Source organism: Schistocerca gregaria, chromosome 7 (genome assembly GCF_023897955.1).
Source record: "Schistocerca gregaria isolate iqSchGreg1 chromosome 7, iqSchGreg1.2, whole genome shotgun sequence".
In the NCBI taxonomy this organism is placed as follows: Eukaryota; Metazoa; Arthropoda; class Insecta; order Orthoptera; family Acrididae; genus Schistocerca; species Schistocerca gregaria.
In genome coordinates, this window is record NC_064926.1 from 58,727,932 (window position 1) to 58,753,376 (window position 25,445).

The 25,445-nt window shown below is 39.2% G+C and overlaps 1 protein-coding gene across 1 annotated transcript in view; it reads right to left on the minus strand.

The window, feature by feature from the left end:
- The window catches only part of LOC126282227 (phosphatidylinositol 4-phosphate 3-kinase C2 domain-containing subunit alpha), a 249,561-nt gene extending 230,401 nt beyond the window's left edge, over positions 1-19,160 (minus strand). Inside the window, exons 1-2 of the mRNA XM_049981793.1 lie at positions 19,043-19,160; positions 17,945-18,124 (exon numbers count right to left, since the gene is read on the minus strand). Coding sequence (XP_049837750.1) covers positions 17,945-18,124; positions 19,043-19,049 — 187 coding nt within the window. The 5' untranslated portion in view covers positions 19,050-19,160. The remainder of the gene's footprint in view (positions 1-17,944; positions 18,125-19,042) is intronic.
- Positions 19,161-25,445: the final 6,285 nt, after the last annotated feature.

The window sequence follows — 25,445 nt, forward strand, 5'->3', positions numbered from 1 at the left end:
TTCCTCAGATGCATACATTCAGGGTAAATGCCTCATGAACTCTGTTCGTCTTATTTCGCTGCTCATTTGAAAAATATGCAGCGCAATAGGTGTAAGGACATGCATTCACTTGTTATTCGTAGAACAAAATTTTGGTGTAAAACCAAAAGTCATCCTCCAAGAAGAGCAAGTGGACCCAAGACAGTAAGCCTCACCAAACACTCATTTGTGTTACAAATTGAAAAACTGGGACCACTTGAAGTTTACACAAATTGAGAAAACAATTGATGACATTAAGATCACTTGTTTAACTTTCAGACAGTTTAGAGTTAGTAGCAGAAAGAGAAAGCTCAGCCATCAGCCACAGCTTCTCAAAGTGTGCACTGAAAAATCTGGTCTACAAATTTCTTTTTAAAAATCTTATCTCATCAGCACCTTATTAAACATTCAAAAACTGAAGTGTAGGAAATTTAAATGGATCAGACACCTTAAGTACCTTGGCATGATCATGGAACCAACAGACCTACAAAAAGCACAGACAGGGTGTATACATGGATGAGGAAAAAACTTCCTGGATTTTTCCCAGTTAAAAACACACTTTCTCCCAGATTAAAATACACTTTTTCCATGTTAAGTAACAGTATACTTTTCCTCAGAACTGTAAAGCTGATCAATCCTTTCAATGGTTGTGATTTTATACACCAGAGTAGAATTTGCCGGCACTTTAGAAAATGAAACTCGGGGGAAAAAATCAAACAATGGAAGATCCAGGATGGAATGTAACAATACCAGAGAAGGAAAGTTGCTACTCACCATATAGCGGAGATACTGAGTCAGGACAGGCACAATAAAAACAGGCCATTGAGGCCTTTGTCACCAGTAGACACGCACGCACGCGCAACTTGCACACACATCTGCAGTCTCAGAGAGCTGAGGCCACCAGGGGAAAAAACACGTTTAGAAAGATGTCTGATGTGCAGCATCATGTACACTGCATATTTTCATATTACAAAAGTATGAATTCAAATTCCACCAAACACTGCATGTTATTTTTAGAAGGATTGAAAGCAAGACTGTGAGGCGCTTTTGCAAGCCAATCACAGCTCGTGTCAAGCAATCTCGCCAGCCGATGACAGCAGATATTCAGAGCATAGGACACATGATGATGTCAGCCAATAGCAACATAACTGTTAAGTAGTGTGAACACACAAACAGGAAAAGGTAATGGTTTAAATTAATGTATACAGTGTTGCTACAAGAAAAGAAAAGCTTTTACGTACAATATTGGTCTCAAAGATTAATAATCTGCAAGAGAAACTAAGCTTTCACACACAATGTTAATCTATTTTGCGCGTGTTACACTTTAAGATACATCACAGTCTTCCTGAAGCCCTTGACACATTTTGCTGTTGGCAGACACTTTTATGAGCACTGTGTTTTGTTGTTGTAAATAGTGCATTTCCTTTGCAACTTAAGTTTTATTTTCATTTTTTTTCCTCTCTTTCTTTTTTTGCTGCTGCAGTATTATTCTGCAGTAGTGAGATATGGTAATATTCTTTATTACAGCATTGGTTCTTGCCAATCAAAGTTACAAAAATTTAACTGAAAACTAAAACAATGAAAAATGTCCGGAATTCTAAAAAATTCCTGGGTTTTTCCCACTTTTCTCCTGGATGAAAAAATTCCCGGGTTTTCCCGGATCTCCCGGTTGAACTGGGTCATATACACCCCGACAGAGCTGTACTACAGAAACTCAAGAATGTACAGGAGAACATATCCACATGTACTATGGTTACATGCTACATAAAACAACGCAATGACTGAATCTGGATTTCTGTATGTGAAACATTAATATTCAATACACAATATTGGTGAAAGCCATAAAACAACAAAGATTTGTATAACGTAACAGCAGACATAGAAAATAAAAGCTGAAATTTTTGTGGACATGATCAAACATTGCCAACAATGAGAGTTGTGAAAACACATACCAAACACAAGAAATAAAGACTGTACTCTGGATTCAACAAGTTTGAAACAACCTGGAGAAATCCCACAGGTTGTATGAACCAAAAGTAGAGCCAGAGAATGAACTTCAAAAGCGACCTGGAACCAAAAGTCTGTACAAAAGAAAATTAATTTGCCCTTATTAAAGGTGGTTGATCTCTGTTGCTGTGCACCGAATTATTTGAAGACATACAGCAACCAGTGGCTGGTTGTTGTATAAGAGAAAATATGTTGTTACATGCACACATATGCTCCCCCACCCTCCCCCCAAAAGAGTCACATATTGAAAACTGCCCCCAACAGTATGCACTTTTAATTTTTATTTTTTATTTTGCTACCATGGCCAATCACATGCCTAGTTGCAAAAGGAGAGGCAGGAGTAACATCTCAGAAAAAACCAAAGTTTTCATTTGACTATATGACAGCAACCTGTAAGGGCTCCTGCCTGGGATTACAGGTGAAGAAGAACAGTGACTTCAGTGGCTGAGAAAGATGACAATCTACAACAGTAAAGATGGAAGAATGTTCCTTTTCAGAGCAGTCAATCTGAATGGGGAATGAATATTTACTGGCACAGTCCAGACAAATTTAATGGTAACAAAATTATGACATGAAATACTACAGAATACCAACACAGTATTTCCTGTGAATGAGTGTAAGCAAGATTAATAATAAGTACTGCTTTGAAACTTGCCAGCTTAGTGACTTTACAAGTCTATTTTCAAACTTCTGCACAGAATTAACACCAGGTTGACAAAATGTATGAGAACATCTGAGTGTTAATAAAAGTAAGAAGTGACAACGACAATGAAATCAAAATGGGAAATTTCAGCACCATAGTAGGGAGTACTCTTGAAAGGGGGACAGTAGGAAATTTTGATTAGATATCCAAACTAACAGATGAGTGGGTCTACTTGAGTTCAAAACAGACTATCCATAGCTATGCAGGATCATATGGAAACAGAGATCAAGTGCCAGTCTTAACAAAGACTAACTCAAAATTTGAAAGAATCCACAAGATTCGTGCAGAAAAGACAGAACACCGAAACAACAAAAAAACCAGGAATAAGAAGAGACTATGCTATTACAAAAAACATCATTAACAATGGCAATAATACTGCAACATCTAGAAAAAATTTTAACAAAAACATCAAATGAAGTATAAGGGGGAAAAAAGGGAAACAGAAGACCATGGATGATAGACACTACGACAATCTTCATTCAGGAAATAACTATATTAAGAAAAACAAACAATATAACATCAGAAAAGAATAATGATCATCATCCCAAAAAAATGTAGTGAGCCTTATCAACAGTGGGCAAAAGATATATAGGGTATAGAAACACACACAAAAAACAGAATGATTGATAAAGTGTCCAGGAACAATAATAAACTACAGTTCAAGGCAAGAGAAGAATCACCTGTGGTACAAGATAAACAACAAAGATATGAGGTCAAGACATTACTGAAGAAGAAAGAGAAAATGGTAGCTGATAAGTAGGTCCTCTAATTATGAAAATAGAATTTGAATCAGCACTGAAAGAACTGACACTACAGAAAGCGAAATGAGCTCTGTCAGAATTGTGAAGAGAAAGTGAAAATCAACTTTTCAAAATTAGAAACTATTGTTGTCTTCCAATTGACCATGTAGAAAGAAAGACAATACCCATTCATACAAAAGTATATACAGCAGCTTCAATTACAGAACAATGTGTCCAATTTTATAGGCAGTAAAAATACTCACATCCATAATTAAAAAGAAAAATGGAACTAGAGCTTGGGAAGCTCATTCAGTTTCAGAGCATTTTTATGTTCTGTAATGGGTAAAAGTTATGTGCTTTACATACAAAGATTATGAAGGATTCCTTGTTGCATGCTCCTCAGTATAAGGTCATTCCTGCATAACCACCATGGATTTTGCTGAAATTTTATGTGAACACTAGCAGCTTTTCCCAATAAATACTGGTAAAAGTACCATGTTCAATTCAACACTTTCAACAGTGCACCCATGAGTTTCCAGCAACTTTGGAACATAATATCTCCGGCAACATTTTTTCAAAAGGAGCAAAACTAGGCTGTTTTGTACATTTTGCACTCTCATAAGTGAAATAATAAAAAAATTCAGAGCAATTTTCATATGGACAATTTTAAGATAATAAAAATTAGATAGATACTAAAAAATGTATGTTTAGCTTTTTATAGCTCTAGAAGTGATTGTGGGATAAACCTGAAATGAAACTTAGCACATATTAACTTGCCAATGCAAGGTCTTACACTACAAACTTCATTGTCCTATTGATTTCCAACAGTTTTCAAATTGAGGGCAAAGTTGTCAATTTTTCTGTGCCAAAAATGCTTATTTTGGCGCAGTTAAAAAAAGGGGGGTTCTTCTGAAAACTCTTTTAAACTACTTTCATTAGAAGGCCCATAAACTAAACAGTGTAAAAAAATAGGAAGGGTTTTGCAATGCGAGCATATACACTCGCAAAAAATGACAGGTGGAGGTGCACTGAAAATGGGCCCATGTTCCGCCAGTACTCAAATTATATCTAACATTGTTATTATGGTCTATAATTGTTTAGTACTTTCTGGGGAAGGTGAAACCAAAAGTCCTGATGACTAGAAAGTGAGAAACTCTGAATAACTCTAAACACTTCATAAAACTGGTGCCTTTTGTCGTAACTGCCGCCTGCTTCACATCTGCAAGCTACGTAAATTTAAGTATTAACTGTGTTTTTCTTACTTGTCACTTCTTTTTCCGTGTGCTTTTGCTTCTGGGAAGCTTTAATTTTCAAGTACTAGTAATGGTGTTCCATAGATTTCGTGTGTTTTGAATACAGTCCAATAAGAAGTGTCTAGTAACGACAGTTTAATCAGCTATTAGCCGCCATTAGTGAATTAGCAGTCTATTTAAAACTTGATTAACTCTCTGCAGTAAATTGTTGATTTCTTAGGATGGATAGGATGTGTGACTGCTGTGTACGGATGCAGGAGGAGCTGGCCACTGTTCGCGAACAGTGGAACGTGCTGATGGCCGCGGTCAGCCGTCTTCAGGCTGCTGGTTCGGAGTGTTGCGGCAGTGGGGAGTCTGGTGCATCGCATGGTTCACCTCAGGTGTTATTTACATGCTTCACCCACGGTCCCTGCTGTCGAGACATCTTCGTGGGTACCCGGTGCTGTTGGGCCATCCTCTCCCCAAGGGGAGTGGTGGGTTCAACGGGGTTCGCATCGCACAAGGTGGATAGTCAATGTGGAGGCTGCCGTGTGACATCACCCGCTCTGCCTGTGAGTGGACATGTGGCCGCTTCTCCAGCAAGGTCCGAGCAGGCACACAGGGGGAGGGGAGGGGAGGGGTTTATAGTGATTGTGAGCTCCAGTGTTATGCAGGTGATGGAGTCCCTTAGGGAAATAGAGGAAAGGTCGGGGAAGAAGGCCAGTGTTCACTGTCTGCTTGCTGGGGGATCTCATCAGAGATGTGGAGGAGGCACTACCAGCGGCGAGAGAGAGCACTGGGTGCACCCGACTGCAAGTTGTTGCTCATGTCAGCACCAATGGCTCCTGCCATCTGGCTTCAGAGATCGTCCTCAGTTCATACAAGCAGTTGGAGTTGGTAAAGGTGGAAAGCCTCGCTCGCGGGGTGGAATCTGAGCTAACTATTTGTAGTATTGTTCCCAGAACCGATCATTGTCCTCTGGTTTGGAGCCACGTGGAAGGCTTAAACCAGAGGCTCAGACGATTCTGCAGAGATCTGGGGTGCAAATTTTTTCGACCTCCGCTATCAGGTGGAAAAATGTAGGGTCTCCCCTGACTAGGTCAAGCATGCACTACATGCAGGAAGCAGTTACATGGGTAGTGGAGTACGTAAGGAGTGCACATGTGGGTTTTTTAGGTTAGAGAATTCCCTCCCTAGGACAGACAAGACGCCTCCTGAGATGCGAAAAGGTGGTGGTGGTAGTAGTAGGCAAAACACAACAGGGAATAACAATATTAATGTGGTAATAGTAAACTGCAGGAGCATTTATAGAAAGGTCCCAGAACTGCTCTCATTAATAAACAGTCACAATGCCCACATGGTACGAGGGACGGAAAGTTGGCTGAAACCAGATGTAAACAGCAATTAAATTCTAAACCCAGACTGGAATGTATACCGCAGAGACAGGCTGGACAGTGAAGAGGGAGGCATGTTTATAGATATAAAAAGTGCAATAGTATCGAGGGAAATTTACAGAGATCCGAAATGTGAAATAATTTGGGTGAAGGTCATGGTTAAAGCAGACTCAAACATGGTAATTGAATGTCTCTATAGATCCCCTGGCTCAGCAGCTGTTGTGGCAGAGCACCTGAAGGAAAATTTGGAAAATACTTCGAGTAGATTTCCCCACCATGTTATAGTTCTGGATAGAGATTTTAATTTACCACATATAGACTGGGAGACTCAAATGTTCATAAGGGGTGGCAGGAACAAAGAATCCAGTGAAACTTTTTTTTTAAGTGCATCATCTGAAAACTACCTTGAGCAGTTAAACAGAGAACTGACTCGTGGCGATAACATATTAGACCTTCTGGTGACAAACAGACCCCAACTATTTGAAACAGTTAACACAGAACAGGGAATCAGCGATCATAAAGTGGTTACTGTGTCGATGGTTTCAGCCGTAAATAGAAATATTAAAGAAGGTAGGAAGATTTTTCTGTTTAGCAAAATTGACAAAAAGCAGATTTCAGAGTACTTGACGGCTCAACAGAAAAGTTTTGTCTCATGTGCAGATAGTGTTGAGGATCAGTGGACAAAGTTCAAAACCATTGTACAATATGCATTAGATGAGTATCTGCCAAGCAAGATCATAAGAGATGGAAAAGAGCCACCATGGTACAACAACCAAGTTAGAAAACTGCTACGGAAGCAAAGGGAACTTCACAGCAAACATAAACATAGCCAAAGCCTTGCAGACAAATAAAAATTATGCAAAGCGAAATGTAGTGTGAGAAGGGCTATGCGAGAGGTGTTCAATGAATTCTAAAGTAAAGTTCTATGTACTGACTTGGCAGAAAATCCTAAGAAATTTTTGTCTTATGTCAAAGTGGTAGGTGGATCAAAACAAAATGTCCAGACACTCTGTGACCAAAATGGTACTGAAACAGAGGATGACAGACTAAAGGCCGAAATACTAAATGTCTCTTTCCAAAGCTGTTTCACAGAGGAAGACTGTACTGTAGTTCCTTCTCTATATTGTTGCACAGATGACAAAATGGTAGATATCGAAATAGACGACAGAGGGATAGAGAAACAATTAAAATCGCTCAAAAGAGGAAAGGCCGCTGGACCTGATGGGATACCATTTCCATTTTACACAGAGTACGCGAAGGAACTTGCCCCCCTTCTTGCAGCGGTGTACCGAAGGTCTCTAGAAGAGCGTAGCGTTCCGAAAGATTGGAAAAGGGCACAGGTCATCCCTGTTTTCAAGAAGGGACATCAAACAGATGTGCAGAAGTATAGACCTATATCTCTAACGTCAATCAGTTGTAGAATTTTGGAACAGGTATTATGTTCGAGTGTAATGCCATTCCTGGAGACTAGAAATCTACTCTGCAGGAATCAGCATGGATTTCGAAAAAGACGATCACATGAAACACAGCTCGCGCTATTCGTCCACGAGACTCAGAGGGCCATAGACACGGGTTCACAGGTAGATGCCGTGTTTCTTGACTTCTGCAAAGCGTTTGATACAGTTCCCCACAGGTGTTTAAAGAACAAAGTAAGAGCACATGGACTATCAGACCAATTGTGTGATTGGATTGAGGAGTTCCTAGATAAAAGAACACAGCATGTCATTCTCAATGGAAAGAAGTCTTCCGAAGTAAGAGTGATTTCAGGTGTGTCATAGGACCGTTGCGATTCACAATATATAGAAATGACCTTATGGATAACATCAGAAGTTCACTGAGGCTTTTCACGGATGATGCTGTAGTATATCGAGAAGTTGTAACAATGGGAAATTGTACTGAAATGCAGGAGGATCTGCAAAGAATCGACGCATGGTGCAGGGAATGGCAATTTAATCTCAATGCAGATAAATGTAATGTGCTGCAAATACACAGAAAGAACGATCCTTTATCATTTAGCTACAATATAAAAATGTGCTGCGAATATATAGAAAGAAAGATCCATTATCATTTAGATACAATATAGCAGGTCAGCAACTGGAAGCAGATGATTCCATAAATTATCTGGGAGCACGCATTAAAATGGAATGACCATGTACAATTAATCGTTGGTAAAGCAGATGCCAGACTGAGATTCATTGGAAGAATCCTAAGGAAACACAATCCGAAGACGAAGGAAGTAGGTTACAGTACACTTGTTCACACACTGCTTGAATACTGCTCACCGGTGTGGGATCCGTACCAGATAGAGTTGCTAGAAGAGATAGAGAAGATCCAATGGAGAGCAGCATGCTTCGTTAGTAATCACGAAAGCGTTACGGAGGTGATAGATAAACTTCAGTGGAAGACTCTGCACGAGAGGTGCTCAGTAGCTCGGTATGGGTTTTTGTTGAAGTTTCAAGAACATACCTTCACCGAAGCATCAAGCAGTATATTGCTACCTCCTACGTACATCTCGCGAAGAGACCATGAGGATAAAATCAGAGAGATTAGAGCCCATACAGAGGCATACTGACAATCTTTCCTTCCATGAGCAATACGAGACTGCAATAGAAGGGAGAACTCAAAGTACCCTCCACCACACACAGACAGGTGGCTTGCGGAGTATGGATGTAGATGAATCATTGTGACATTTGCTTTTCTGATGTAATTACAGTCAAACTGGTTATAAATTTCACACTGTGCATTACCAAGGGAGTAGAGATCATGGTAGTAATACTGTTGCATAACAGTTGCAGCACACATCATCAAATAGCCTGCAAGTCTTACATGATTTTCACGTTGTGTAAATGAAGTTCATAGCAGTCTGACATTTTGGAGTGGATTCATGTTATAGATAATTGTCAGGATGGTTTTTTTTTTATTGTGTAACTCTACTGATGTGCTCATTTAATTCCAGTTGAAGGTTTGATGTACTTTGTGTTTGCACAGGTCATGGCTTGTGCTGGACATTCGTGTTCTGACGAAAAATTGTATAAATGTGTTGCTCTTCTCCACAACGGGTTCCTTTTAAAGAGAGAAAACTGTAAACCTCACAAGAGTCACAACCGATAGCTGTGCAACAGTGGCCATGGGTGGGTTTCTTAACAACAGTTTCCCAAGACTCTTTAAGAGTTTCTTTACACAGGATCCCACGCCTGAGGATACATTTATGTAAGTGTTACAGGTCAATGCATAAAAATGTTTCTTTTAGAATCCTAAGCTTCTGTTTACTTCGGTCAACTTGAATTTTTTTACAGGTTTCATTAACTGGCTATAAAATATCATGAGAAAATAAATATTCTGCCGGCCAGATGACATCATGGGATTGTTTGGAAAGAAATTTTGAGAAGACAGAAACCAAAAGATTACACTTTTCAATGGGATTACCTCAAATTATTAGAGTCACAAGAAAAAAAAGAGAAAATTATTTTTACTGGATTTCATTTCATTTTTTATAAAAAAAATTTCTTTACAGCTCAGTGCTTGATGGACGTCTTTTTTCTTTTTAAACCAACTCTGTGTTTGCAATTTGTCTGACTCAAGCTCATTTCCTAGTCATCTGGATTCTTGATATTATCTAAAGAGTACTACACAGCTGTAGAACATAAAAGCCATTAGATTTGAGTACTAGAACAACATGGGCCTACTTTCAATGCGCTTCTACTTTGTCGTAATTTTTAGAGCCTTACATGACCACTTTGCAAAACTACATCTAGATTTTTAAGTGGTTCAGAACACGGTCTTTCCAACGAAAGTACTTTAAAAGTTTTTTCTTGTAGAAGTGGGCCAAAAATAGCCACTTTTGGTGTTTCTACACAAATTGCCAACAATTTGTAAATTATTGGAATGCAGTAGTACAACGAAATTTTGTATTCTAAGACTGTGCCTTCGTAAGTTCATACCTGCAAAGATTCAGGTTTAGTCCACAATTACTTCTGGAGGTATAGAAATCCAAACTTCACCTTTTTTCATGCATCTATTCTTTTCAGCTAAGTTTGCTTCAAACTGTCCATATGAAAACTGTTCAGGAAATCTTTTTTATTATTATTTCCATTCAGAGAGCATAAAGTGTTGAACAAGATGGCGTAGCTTTGTTCCACTCAAGAAAATACTGCCAGATATATGTCTCAAAGCTGCCAAAAACTCACGGGGGCACTGCTGTTGGCTGTGCTATGGGATCAAACAAATGACTACCTCTGCAGAAGATGAAACTTTACCAATGTTTATTAGGAACATGTGTAAATGTTCACACACAATTTCAGCAAAATCTGCGATGGTTGCGTGAGAACTCTATCCAAAATCAGACCACTTGGTATAGAACGGCCCTACATCGTACATCTACCTGTTCTGTGACAAATTTGTCTTATATGTTGGAATTGTGCGAACTATATATTTTGCGCGAGATGGCGGAAAGTGCACATCATGTGAAATATAATAAGCTTCTCTGGTGCTACTATACGCTCTGAGTTTTGTGTGTGTAGAATAATGTTCCTTGGTTATTGCGTTCGATGTATTTTACCTGGAAGTGCAAATATAGTTACTGCCACTAAATGTCTTTTACTCACTATTACTTATTCAACTGTGTTGACTCTAATAGGTTATGGGCCCAGAAATGCATTTGGAACAAGTATATCCATAATATTGTTGTAAGAGAGTATTGGAAAAGTTCCAACTAGTGCGCTTGCATGAAGTGCGAGTTATCCTTACAAGACGAATGCAACTCTTTGTTATTATTCTTTACATCAAGAAAGATTAAAGTAGACATTAAAATGAGCGCAGCACAAATTCTGCAGATTGAGAGACTCAGGGTCGTGAAAACTACGCAATGTGGAAATTTGCAGTAGAAGTGTATTTACATTTGGATGACCTATGGGATGTGGTGGATGGGACAATGAAATCCACAGATCAGAATTATCTGAGTAAGGATAGGAAAGCAAAATCAAAGTTAGTATTACTGGCTGACTCACTGGAATTATGCCCACACTGAAAAGGCTGTGACAGCGAAAGAAGTTGGGCAGACATTATGAAGTGCATTTGAGGATGGAGGTCTTACAAGGGAAGTAGGATTATTACGCAAGTTAATTACCACTCAGCTGGACAAATGCAAGACCGCAGATGAATATGTCGACAAAATTAGTCACGTAAAACTGACTGAGAATCTTTGGGTTTGAGATTGCTGAGGAATGGATAGGGACACTACTGTTGGAAGGACTGCCTGAAAGGTGTGCGCCTATGATTATGGGGCTGGAAAGCTCAGGTATACCGATCACGGGTGACAGTGGTAAAGTGAAAATCCTGCAGGATGTATGGAGTAGTTCAAGCTCTCATGTATTGAAGAAGGAAACTGCATCTACTCTTTACTCAAAAAACAGAACGAAGAATTCAGTGAGGTGCTATAGATGTCATAAGAAGAGGCATATTTTATCTCAGTGCAGAGAAAAAGTAAACCCAAGGTCAGACACGCAGCAAAAGAGGTATACTGCTGATAGCCGGAGAGAGGGACCAATAATAAAGGTGATGAAGATGTGGGTAATTGTAAACTGGACTGTATTTTAGACTCAGGTGCATCTGTGCATATTATTCAAGACAAATCTCTTCTTTATGATGATAAAGATAAAACTCGGATGGGAATATCTACTGTTGATGGCAGAAAGCTCCAATGTCATTTGGCTGGTAAACTAGACCTACATGTAAGTGTAAATGGGAAACGAATATGGCTACAGCACACGATAACAACTATGAAATTTTTTTTTGCGAATAACCTACTGTCTGTATGGGAAATTGTCAAGAAGAGAAATAAAGTAATTTTTGACATGCACAGAGCAAGAGTAATCAACGTTATAACTACAGCAAGTAACGAAAGGTTTTTTTAAAGTTGGATACCATTGACAGTAAACATAGAAGTGTTAGTCATTCAGTATACTCAGTGGAAGGTTTTTTATGGCACCGCAGACTTGGACACCTAAATAGAAAGAGTATGTCTTTAATAAGGGACATGGTAAAGGGAATACAAAATTATAGTGTTTCCAAGGACCCTTGTGAGGTATGCATAGAAGAAAAACAAGCAGGGCTACCTTTTAAGACTAGTAAAAGCAAATCTGTGAAGGTCTTACAGTTAATCTCTATAGATGTATGTGGCCCAATGGAGTGCTAATCCATAGGTGGGAGTTGTTATTTTATGTTGATTGACTATTATTCACGATATACTCATGTTTATTTTCTTAGTTCCGAAGACCAAACGAGTGACACTTTTGAGGAATACTGTAATATGGTGGAAAGGTCAGTGGGAAAGAAGGTTAAGACCATCAGGTCTGATAACAGGAGAGAATATATTAACCAGAAATCGAAGACACTTCTGGCGAAATTGGTAATCAGGCATCAAACTGCCATAAGGTAAAGCCCATCTCAAAATAGGGTTGCTGAGAAGACTAATAGGACCATTGTCGAAAAAGCAAGGAACATGATAACTGATGCTGGATTATTAAAAGATATTTGGGCATAGGCGATATCAACAGCCGTATATTTGAACAATAGATCACCTACAAAAGCATTAAGGAATAGAACCCCCTATGAGATATGGGTAGGAAGGAAACCTGACATAAGCAATATAACAGTTTTGGGGTGTGATGCAATGATGCACATTCCAGAACAGCTGAGAGGAAAATGGGACCCAAAAGCTAAAAAGTATATTTTTGTAGGATATTGTGAGAGTTCAAAGGGCTACCGATTAAGGGACCCATTGGATAAAAGGATAGTTACAAGCAGAAATGTAATATCCTTTGAAAATAGAAAGGACTCTGAAGAGGGCAAGACAACTAAGTTAACTGCACCTAGTTCTGAGAGTGAAACCTTATGTGAAGAAAGAGAAAGTGAAGAACAGGAAGAGGACAGTCAAAGGCAAATGGAGACTATTTATGATGACAATGAGTTTGAGAATGCACAAAATGAAGAGAACAATGTAAGATGGTGTTCTCATGTACCAAAACCGAAAAAATATCCGGATTTTGAGATGTATGCAGCCCAGTTTTTTAATGATGAGCCAACAACAGTAGAAGAAGCAATGAGCGGCCCAAACTCTCAAGAATGGAAATAAGTGATGGAGAGGGAACTGGAATCTTTCTCTCAGAAAGAAACCTTTTAATGGGTAAATAAGCTAGCACATAAACCATTACAGGCAAGATAGGTATTCACTTTGAAGAGCCCTGAAAATTCATCACCAAAGATATAAAGCAAGACTTGTAATAAAAGGATATTCACAAAAACAAGGGGTAGATTACAAAGAAACTTTTTCACCTGTAGTTAAATATGCATCATTGATATATCTTTTAGCCTTGGCAGCAAAACAAAATTTAACAATTCATCATATGGACATAAAAACAGCATTTTAAATGGGGAACTGGGAGGAGGAGATATATGTCATTCCACCAAGAGAAGTCATGAAAACAAGATCGGAAAGGAAAAAGATTTCGTGTTTGCAAAAAAGTATTTATAATAATAATAATAATAATAATAATAATAATAATATGGGTGGACGACTTCTTTATCCTGACTGAAAACTAAAGACAAATGAGAATTTTTAAGAAACAACTGCAAACCAAGTTTAAGTTGCATGATTTGGGAGAAGTTAAACATTATTTAGGTATGCAGATCACAAAGGATGAGGAGAGACAAGAATTGAACATAAATCAATCATCAAATACAGAAAAAAATCTTAAAGAAATTTGGCATGAGTGATTGTAAACCAAAAACTACTCCAATGGAAGTAGGAGTGAAGTTAAATATAAATGAAACAGATGTGGAATGTGACAGGAATGTTCCATATTTAGAAGCAGTAGGGAGTCTGTTATACATGTCTCAAACTTCACGACTCAACATTGCTTTTGTCACCAACACAGTGAGCAGATATTGCAGAGACCCAGAAGAAAAGCTCTGGACAGCTGTGAAAAGGATATTCCAATATCTAAGAGGAACTTCAAACCACGAATTAAGATACCATAGAGAAGGTAATGCAAAACTAGAAGGCTACAGTGATGAGGACTGGGGGAGTGAATTGGGAGAAAGGCACTCCACTACTGGCTGCTGCTTTAAATTAATGGGGGCCCTCATTACAAGGTCCTGTCAAAAGCAAAAAAAATGTGGCATCATTGAGTACCAAAGAGACCGAGTATATGGCGCTATCTTGCACTGCACAGAAAGCATTGTGGCTAAGAACATTAATATGTGAAATAGAACCCAATTTAATTGTGGGACCTATAACGATCTTCTATGATAATAAAGGAGCCATTAACCTAACTAAAAATGATGTCACTAGTGCTAGGACAAAACATATTGATATAAGGCACCGTTTTATTCAGGACCACAAAGAGCGACAGAACATCGCCATGGACTACATGCGCACAGAAGACATGTTTGCTGACCTTCTGACAAAACCCTTGGACAAAGAGAAGTTTGAAAACATTGTGGGGCTCTTTTGGTTTATCTTGTGAAGGCAAACCACAAAATATATATTCAAAAGGGGGAGTTGCAATTGTTTGAACAGTATATTTCATGTGAGACAGCAATAAAGTGCATCATGTGAAATATAATAGACTCAGAGTTTTGTGTGTGTAATATAATGTTCCTTGGTTGTTGTGTTCTAAACAAAGATTCCAAGACTTACCAAGCGGGAAAGCGCCGGCAGACAGGCACATGAACAAAACACACACACAGAATTACGAGCTTTCGCAACTGGCAGTTGCTTCGTCAGGAAAGAGGGAAGGAGAGGGAAAAATGAAAGGATGTGGGTTTTAAGGGAGAGGGTAAGGAGTCATTCCAATCCCGGGAGCGGAAAGACTTCCCTTAGGGGAAGTATGTGCGGATGGATGTATGTGTGTGTGTGTGTGTGTGTGTGTGTGTGTGTGTGTGTGTGTGTGCGAGTGTACACCTGTCCTTTTTTTCCCCTAAGGGAAGTCTTTCCGCTCCCGGGATTGGAATGACTCCTTACCCTCTCCCTTAAAACCCACATCCTTTCATTTTTCCCTCTCCTTCCCTCTTTCCTGACGAAGCAACTGCCAGTTGCGAAAGCTCGTAATTCTGTGTGTGTGTTTGTGTGTTTTGTTCATGTGCCTGTCTGCCGGCGCTTTCCCGCTTGGTAAGTCTTGGAATCTTTGTTTTTAATATATTTTTCCCATGTGGAAGTTTCTTTCTGTTTTATTTATATATAATGAAGGTGATGACAGCCAATGATCTCTTCAGTGCAGATGCACTCCTAGCTCAAACTCTTATGGCAATCAGCGAGATGCCGCGAATAAGGATGTACAGATGTAAAACACATTGTCCTTGGCAACTGCATGCCATCAAAATTTATGTGCTGTTCATCAGCAATCAGATTATTAGATAAATGCAATTAGCAAATGACTTTTATATGTCCCAAAAATCATTATGTATAAGGTCAGTAAAACTATGATATGTAAACAGATGATAGGAACATCAGTTTACGAAAAACATCGTATGCTAGAGCTGAACATATTTAAAAAAATAATTTGCCAGTGAAGTCATTGGTCCCATCTGCAGCTTGACTGGTGTGAGTATTGTGTCTAGTGGAGATGGGTGAGAGGAGAAAGAAGGCAGAGAGTGGGGAGGGAGTGCCCGACAGCTGAGTAGGAGGTACAAGGGAGAGGTAGAAGGTGGGCCAGTGCATGTGTCAGGAATGCAGAAAGGAGAGGCAGCAGTTGCACAGGACAGTAACGCAAAAGGGAGAGGCGGAAGGTGTGCAGGATAGGAATTCAGAATGAAGAAGCACAGCAAGTGCACAGGATAGGAACATTGCAAGAGGTTGGAGCTATAGCTAAACTAGGATTTGCTGCTTGTGTCATACCACTGTAGAAGAGCAGGCTGCAAAATCTGTCTAATACATGCACCTCGTACATACTACAATGAGTCCTAACCAATCAGAGGCAGAGCCACCAATGAAAGCAGTCGTGTCATATACACCAGCTCTGCTGCAATTTTTGCAAAGGATTTTATGTGGGCATGATAACCAACGAGCTGTCAATCTGCATCATTGGTCACTACCGAACTGTGCCCAGAAGCAGAGTTAACCATCCAGTGGTAGAACAGGCAGCTGAGCACATGCTCAGTTTCAATGGCTGCTTAACAGCCCTTGCCCTCTTAATTCTCCATTCCTTCTTTCCCAACACCAGCTTCTCTGAACTACTTAGATGGGAGCTATTCTTGCAACACATTCTTTGTTCCTGTAGTCCTATTTATCACATTCTCTATTAGCTCCTTGCCCCACATTCACCTCAATCCCTATTTCAGTACTGCAACTTCATTAATCTGGCACCAGAACTCTCTCTCTCTCTCTCTCTCTGTCTCGTCTACCACTCTCAATTCACTTCTCATCCTCGACATGTGCAACCTGAGCTCACGACTGGACATGTTGTATGTGCCCATGCTGCATGTGTATGCTGTCAACCTATGGCCTCTCCCTCTCAGCCCCTCATCACCCTTCTTCAGCCCACCCTCCCTCCCTTGCAACCCTATCACTTCTCACCCCTCATCAAACCCACCACAAGCCACTGAAGGGCTGTAGTAGCCACTGGCACGGTGTACTGTGTGTGTGTGTGTGTGTGTGTGTGTGTGTGTGTGTGTGTGTGTGTGTGTGTGTGTGAGAGAGAGAGAGAGAGAGAGAGAGAGAGAGAGAGAGAGAGAGAGAGAGAGAGAGAGAGAGAGAGAGAGGGGGGGGGGGGGTGTAAAGAGCTATTGCTATCCAAAGGTTCAGTCTTGTTAATGTGCTGCTCTTCTTTTTGTTTGTTAGCAGGTACAAATATATATGCAGCATCTTGACAGAGTAGAATTTTGTGAATGGTGGAATATTTGGAGTGCTTGTTTGAGCCTTTTTGAGAGTAATTTCTCTGTGCAGTAAGTTATTTATAGGTTTTAGTTACATGCATGAATTATGATAATTTTTTTTTTCCATATGAAAAACGTACCCACAATGGCACTAGACTTCTTTTTTGATTAGAAAGCTTTAATGCACTGTACAAATCCTATAGGCCTACTACTGTGCAGAATGGCCAAAGGACAAATTTATTTGCACCTAAATTAGTATTACATTACATGCACTGATTTGGCTTGAAAATTAAGTGCTGGAATCCACACCTTTGCATTTCATATGAATCACTTTGAGTCAACTAATTAAATTCATAAATTTAAGGGATAAAACAGTCATTCAGGGACAAATTTATTGGTACAAAAGTACCTTACATTAAAAAAATTAAACACATAGAGCCTTCCACTCACTACAATATATAGTTCAACAGAGTAAGAATTATGCTACCAGAAACCATACAGTTTTGCAATTTATGGCACTGGATCACTCAAGCAGCAGAATGACAATATTACATGCAAGTCATAATACATCACAGTGTGAACTAATTCAGCACAGATATATAACTTATAATCAAATGATTATATGCAGAGCTATATTTGTCTTCACGTCAAAATGCACCAATGAAACAGAGGAAGACTGGTTGAAGCAGAAGTGGAAGTCCTGATACCTCCGTGCTACATTCCCAACAAAATAAGCAAGAAAGATCAACAAACTTCACATGACGAATAAATGAGAGGCCGCACAATGAAAATTTAGCCTATGACAATCTAATGGCAAAAATTACAATAGCCTGTAAATCAATAAGTTAATATGCACTCACTTTCACACATAATTTTTATTTCAACTGCTCTGTAAGCAAGATTATTTCTTTACAGCAAGATATTTAACGAAAGGATCGAAGATGTTAACTAAATAACTGATATGTTATTCTGACAAACCTGTTATTGGCACACTTTGTGTTTTCACTCTTAATTTCTCAAGCTCCTTCTGTTGCCTAAATTTTTCCAATGCTAAACTTTCAAGACTAAGTGCTCTGGCACGTTCAAGGTCTTCCTCAAACTGCCGATCATAGTCTGCCGCTTTTGCACTGCTGAACCTGCCACCGAGCTCCGTCATTTCTGCAATTTGAAGATGGCATTGTGTACCTCACCTTTAACTCCACCAAAATGTTGAATTTTTTAATGTTTTACTAATTCTGAATGACATGCTACTGTGTGAAATAAACAAGGTACTTTCCACTGACTTGCCTTTGGAGTAATCAAAGCAGAAACATTGCTAAATTATGATATTCCATGATGAAAACTTAATATGTCCTTCACACACATCTTACATGTAAATATTTCCTTTCATCTGAGGTCATTAAATTTCTTGGGAACTGAATCGCAACTTCTACATGATGATATCCTGCAAATAATAAAAAGTTCGCTTATTAACGAACGAGTGCCTAGCAGAAATGGTTGCACTGACTTGTCGAGACTGACTACAAGTCTTCCACACTCCCTTTCGAATTAGTAGCAAATTCGTTCTAGTCTGTACAAGGATTTTATAAATATAACGCAAAACCGAATGTAGATATACAAATCATGATAACTCTGATTTATCTACTTTCGTTATAAAAGCTGCTTGCAATCATCTACGGAGAGGGTAGCGACGCACTTCGGTGTATTAATGCAGAGTTTCCCTGTTGACACCCTAGGAAATTAAATACAACAGCTACTTCAATTCATTTTACAAATAAACAAACTGGTTATTTGTAATTCTTTCACTTTACTGACGTTTTTCTTAACATTATCACAACTTTTGTCCGCGGCAACAGGTGTTTAACTATGTTGACAAATACTCTTATTAGGCACCAACCACATTTACGCCAAACCTTGAAAAACTCAACACTTCTGAAGTTTTAAAGCATATTTGGATACCTCTGACGGATTACTGTACGGCGCTTCATACTAGTTTATAAATCTGAACTGATACGTCTGACAAACTACTGAAGCATGTGACTATATTCAACCATTAAGACCTCGAAAATCGCCTACCGTTCATCACTTGCGAATAATGAACCACACATTTACAAATCTTATTCTGCCTTATGTCACTGCACTCATCTCACCAAAACAGTCACACATACTGTCAAGAAACGCTTCCTCCAAACATGTTAAGTGAAAGATAAAATCTTCTGTCCTCTCACCGTTGAAACTTTTAATATTCTGTTGTGCTTGTCTCCCACATACTTAAAGCAATGTGATGGAATTCTTGAAACCTATGACTCAGATGGTATAATAAAGCAGAATTTGGTGGATTTCATGTTACCGGGAACACAATTCGCAGCTATTTACATTTGCTTTCGCCGGTTCTCTGGGGAGTTTGTTTACCTGACCTGCTTGTAACACCCATACAGTTGGAGGAGCTTTTAAGTATGAGATCAATAAAAAATAAATCAGTCCATCAAGCCATACAGACACATTGAAGTATCTGTTGGTTAAGGCTATGAAGCGTAGTCACAAAGTCCCAGTTGCAAGTACAGAAAGTGCTTAGATTTATTGGCAATATACCGCGTCATTACGATTAGCCTCTGAAATTCTGTTACAGAGAAGGAACTTCACATCTCGACGGACAGACACATGTTGCGCTATATGTAAGGCAACACGAATGATAGCACGCTTATTATCGCAGTGGTAAATTGTAACGAATTGGGTACAACATCTGGAGGAAAAAAAGAAGGTACTCAAAGAAAAACGGCTTATGTCATACGAAAACCTACTTTAAGCAATTCTATAATCGACTTTCAGAGAGTAATCCATTACGTACTGCCACAGAGTGAATGATGATAAGATTAATAATATCGTTTTCTTGGTACAAATACAAATGCTTTATTCAACTTTGGGCATCTGTAGATCTACATTCGGTCGGTGCCGTCAGAAGTTAAAATACTCAGGCAAATATTATTTGTTCAAGATAGATATAGCAAATATAGAAATATCAAAGGAAATTACACACAACGTCTACAAAACATCATAAATTCCAGTAAAAATCCTATCACAAACGCATGTATTAAATAAATCAGCACCTTACGAATCATTAGAATGTTGGAAGAGATACAGGATTACTGTACAACATCAATCATAGACTATCCTTTAGTTGAAAACTTAGTGTTACTATTGGGTTGGTGCACAAGTCTGTAGCGTTTTTCCATGAGTTTAATAAACACAACAGATGAGCATAATAGAGACCTTAGCCATCAATAGTTTATCTCCTTCGCTATTTAAAACAGTTGTTCTTTCAAGGTTGTTCGATAGAGAGAAGAAAAGTTGAAAATCTGAAGGAGCAAGATCAGGTGAAAAAGGCAGGTATGGAATGATTTCCGATACAACTCTTGTCTGGTGCTTATTATCAGTCTAGTAGAATGCAAATGGGCATTATCATGGAGCAGTATCACTTCATGTAGTCTTTCTGGTCGTTATTCTTAGACTGGGTTTTCAAGGCGTCTCAGTTGTTGACAACAAATGTCAGCAGTGGTGGTTAGACTTCGTGGAAGCAATTCATAGTACATCACACTGTCGCTGTTCCACTAGATGTATAACATAAACTTGTGTGGATTGCTGCAGGTCTTTTTATGGTGAGTTGCTACTTTGTTTGGGCTGAATCACTCCTTTCCTTTCCTTATGTTTGTGTAGAGACACCATTTCTCGTCGCCAGTAAGAATACAGTGTAGGAATCGCTTTTGTTGTTCACCAGCCAGTTGACGACGGGAAAGCAGAGATACACATATTGCTATCCACGGTTTTTGTGGTTTTGGCTTTGAGCATACAGTACTTGTACATCTGTTTTTTGAACCTTCCCCTTTGCATGCAAATTTTGTACAATGGTGGAATGTTCACAGGTCATCACATCTGCCAGTTCTCGAGCACACTGAAGTGCATCACTGTGGATTAATGAATTTAAACGGTCTTTATCAATCCATGAGGGTCTTTCTGAGCGTGGAGAGTCGCTAATGTCAAAAAGAGTCTTCTTGAAACGAGGAAATCATTTTCTTACCTTGCATCTCTGTCTGGTGGCATTATCCCCGTGCATAGCACAAGCGTTTCTGACTGCCTCCGCTGCTGTCACTCCTCTACTGAACTCAAATAGAAGAATATGTTGGAAATGTTCCGATTTCTCCATTTGGCACTCCATTTTCTACTACCCACAGCTTCCCTCACTATCTCCAAATGACAAAATGACAGTACGTTAACTAAAATAGCAATAGTAAACTACAAAAAAATGAAATTTGGTAAATAAACCTGTAGCAACCATAATAACATGCAAAAAAACTCTTCAAACTTATGCACCAAACTAATACATACAAGGTATGACATCAAGTTAAAATGGGCTAATTAAGCAGTGGTGATTGTATTATTTACTTTTTCCCACTCTAAATAAGATTCTTCACATGTCTATGAATAGCTTTTAATCCTTCATTATTTGTACCATTATTTATCTGTCGAAAGTTATTTCTATTAGAGTCAATGTGATTCTTAGTACACATAACATTCATGATATCTCTTTTCATTACAGTTTAATTAATGAGCACTGAATTATTATCCCACTTACTTTCGCTACTAATATGCAAGTATAGAACATACCAAATACAAGAATATTAAATTAGCAAAGAACACTGTAGTAATAGTTCATCAAATAGCCACAAGAACATTCGTTAATCATTAGCACTTACAGCATGTGTAGGTTTTAGCATGATCCAGATCATAGCAACGTTCAAAATTTCAAATTATATTCTTACAATGTGCCTTCCACAAAACTGCTTTGAAAATTGTAACATTTCTACACCAGATTATTTCACATAATAATCTATAGTTAAATGCAACGGATATGTACACTTTATTTACTGTGAAGTCGTGATTTATTACCCAGCAAAAGTCAAGTGCAATATAACTAATTCCTTACTACTGAATATGTGATCATCATTCATATCATTAGATTACGAAACATGTAGTCATTACTGAAACATAGTGTGTTTAATATTTTTTTTTAATATCTGTACTTCCACAGCGAATCTGATCAGTTAAACTGTAAAATAATTAACCCATTACTACAGATTAACAGAGAATGGGCTGCTTTGATAGTTGCTACATGTTACTATTCCTTAATTAAACTTAATATTTGCAAAATTGTTTAACCTTTGTAAGGTCATATGTAGTCATGTAAAGAGCCAAATCATTTACTCAGAATTTTCAAAGTAATACATCAATTACACCCCGAGAAATTGCGAAGCGGAGTTGACACTTGAAATAAATGAAGCGCACAGCTAGCACACATCCTGAGACTCAAGCATGCACCTCACGCTGCTTGTGTCAGGGGCTCACACAATGGGAAGGTATGCACAACCTACAAAAATAAACAAGTAACACATCCAACACCAAGTTACGTTTTTCAAATTGTAAATGTATCTATGTATCCCCCCATGAACCATGGACCTTGCCGTTGGTGGGGAGGCTTGCATGCCTCAGCAATACAGATAGATGGCTGTACCGTAGGTGCTACCACAATGGAGGGGTCTCTGTTGAGAGGCCAAACAAATCTGTGGTTCCTGAAGAGGGGCAGCAGTCTTTTCAGTAGCTGCAGAGAAAACAGTCTGGATGATTGACTGATCTGGCCTTGTAACACTAACCAAAATGGCCTTCCTGTGCTGGTACTGTGAACAGCTGAAAGCAAGGGAAAATTACATCCAAAATTTTTCCCAAGAGCATGCAGCTTTCCTGTATGGTTAAATGATGATGGCATCCTCTTGGTTCAAATGGCTCTGAGCACTATGGGACTTAACATCTATGGCCATCAGTCCCCTAGAACTTAGAACTACTTAAACCTAACTAACCTAAGGACATCACATAACACCCCATCATCACGAGGCAGAGAAAATCCCTGACCCCGCCGTGAATCGAACCCGAGAACCAGCGCGCGGGAAGCGAGAACGCCACCGCAGCATCCTCTTGGGTAAAATATTGCAGAGGTAAAATAGTCCCCCATTCGGATCTCCGCGCAGGGACTACTCAAGAGGACGCCGTTATCAGGAGAAAGAAAACGTGTTCTACGGATTGGAGTGTGGAATCTCAGATCCATTAATCGGGCAGGTAGGTTAGAAAATTTGAAAAGGGAAAAGGATAGATTAGAGTTAGATACAGGGGGAATTAGTGAAGTTCGGTGGCAGGAGGAACAAGACTTTTGGTCAGGTGAATACAGGGTTATAAATACAAAATCAAATAGGGCTAATGCAGAAGTAGGTTTAATAACGAATAAAAAATAGGAGTGTGGGTAAACTAGCTCTGCAGATGATGAAGAAATTGATGAAATGTATGATGAGAAAAATGAAGTTATTTAGGTAGTGAAGGGAGACAAGGATTTAATAGTCATGGTGACTGGAATTCGAGAGTAGGAAAAGAGAGAGAAGGGAACATAGTAGGTGAATATGGGTAGGGGTAAGAAATGAAAGACGAAGCCGTCTGATAGAATTTTGCACAGAGCATAACTGCAAAAAGGTGGGAATTTAAGGAGATGGGACCTGGATAAACTGACTAAACCAGAGGTTGTACAGAGTTTCAGGGAGAGTATAAGGGAACAATTGACAGCAATGGGGGAAAGAAATACAGTACAAGAAGAATGGGTAGCTATGAGGGATGAAGTAGTGAGGCAGTGAAGGTAACAAAACAAAAATTCCATGGAGAAGAAATAAAAACTTTGAGGTTCGCCGATGACGTCGTAATTCTGTCAGAGACAGCAAAGGACTTGAAAGAGCAGTTGAACGGAATGGATAGTGTCTTGAAAGGAGGATATAAGATGATCATCAACAAAAGCAAAACGAGGATAATGGAATGTAGTCGAATTAAGTCGGGTGATGCTGAGGGAATTAGATTAGGAAATGAGACACTTAAGGTAGTAAAGGAGTTTTGCTATTTGGGGAGCAAAATAACTGATGATGGTCGAAGTAGAGAGGATATAAAATGTAGACTGGCAATGGCAAGGAAAGCGTTTCTGAAGAAGAGAAATTTGTTAACATCGAGTATAGATTTAATTGTCAGGAAGTCGTTTCTGAAAGTATTTGTATGGAGTGTAGCCATGTATGGAAGTGAATCATGGACGATAAATAGTTTGGACAAGAAGAGAATTGAAGCTTTTGAAATGTGGTGCTACAGAAGAATGCTGAAGATTAGATGGGTAGATCACATAACTAATGAGGAAGTATTGAATCATATTGGGGAGAAGAGAAGTTTGTGGCACAACTTGACCAGAAGAAGGGATCGGTTGGTAGGACATGTTCTGAGGCATCAAGGGATCACCAATTTTGTATTGGAGGGCAGCGTGGAGGGTAAAAATCGTAGAGGAAGACCAAGAGATGACTACACTAAGCAGATTCAGAAGGATGTAGGTTGCAGTAGGTACTGGGAGATGAAGAAGCTTGCACAGGATAGAGTAGCATGGAGAGCTGCATCAAACTAGTCTCAGGACTGAAGACCACAACAACAACATTCCTACACCTCATGCAATTTCTCACCCACCCATCTGAGGATTGTGCACACAGCAGCCAGAATAGCAGTTTCGTTTCCATTGGCGTTGTTTTTTGGGAGCCCAGCTTCTTGTTTCAGTGAGTGTCTTGCAGATGTTGCCAGGGGCCCGATGTGATGGACACCGCCCATCTGGATAGCTTTCAGCATACAGTTTCACAGCTGTGGTTCCATTTCTGTGACATTCGCCATAAATTAAAATAATGTATAGTTTTTCTTCGTTACCAAAGGCTGGCATATTTACTAGATGATGGAAAATGTAACAAGCCACAAGAAAACAGGTTTTAAGGTGGCCATGTATATGAGTTACGGTACAATATGAGAGCAGTCCAGTAGAACAGATTAGGAGACACAGAAGGAAAAGCGTATCGGTATATTGGTATGTTTCTGGCAGGATACAGGTGCCAGTGGAGGTAACCCCTGCTCTGAGCATATAATGCAAAGCATTGTGTCAGACACTGTGACGCCGTTGCTATCCTTTACAAGCCACATATTTCAGAACCTATGAGGTTTACAAATGTGAAACCAAGTGGGTTACCACTAATTGTACCTGTAGTTGTCATTTCACATCAATAAACATTATGCACAGGACATCCATAATTTGTGATACCGCATAAATTAACACAGTATAAGAGGTGAAGCGGTTCAAGTAAGGTACAGCTCAAGAAAGGGTCTAAACTATCCCCCTTCGGGAGTGCCATCAATAAAATATAGGCCAATTATGTGTTGTAATACAATACCACAATACCACACCATACATGAACACTCCACTGACGTAGTACGTCAACTACATCACGATTACCGGCAGTGAGAGTTGCACACTTGAGTCTCAGGACGTGTGCTACCTGCGCACTTCATTTATTTCAAGCATCAACCTCGCTTTGCA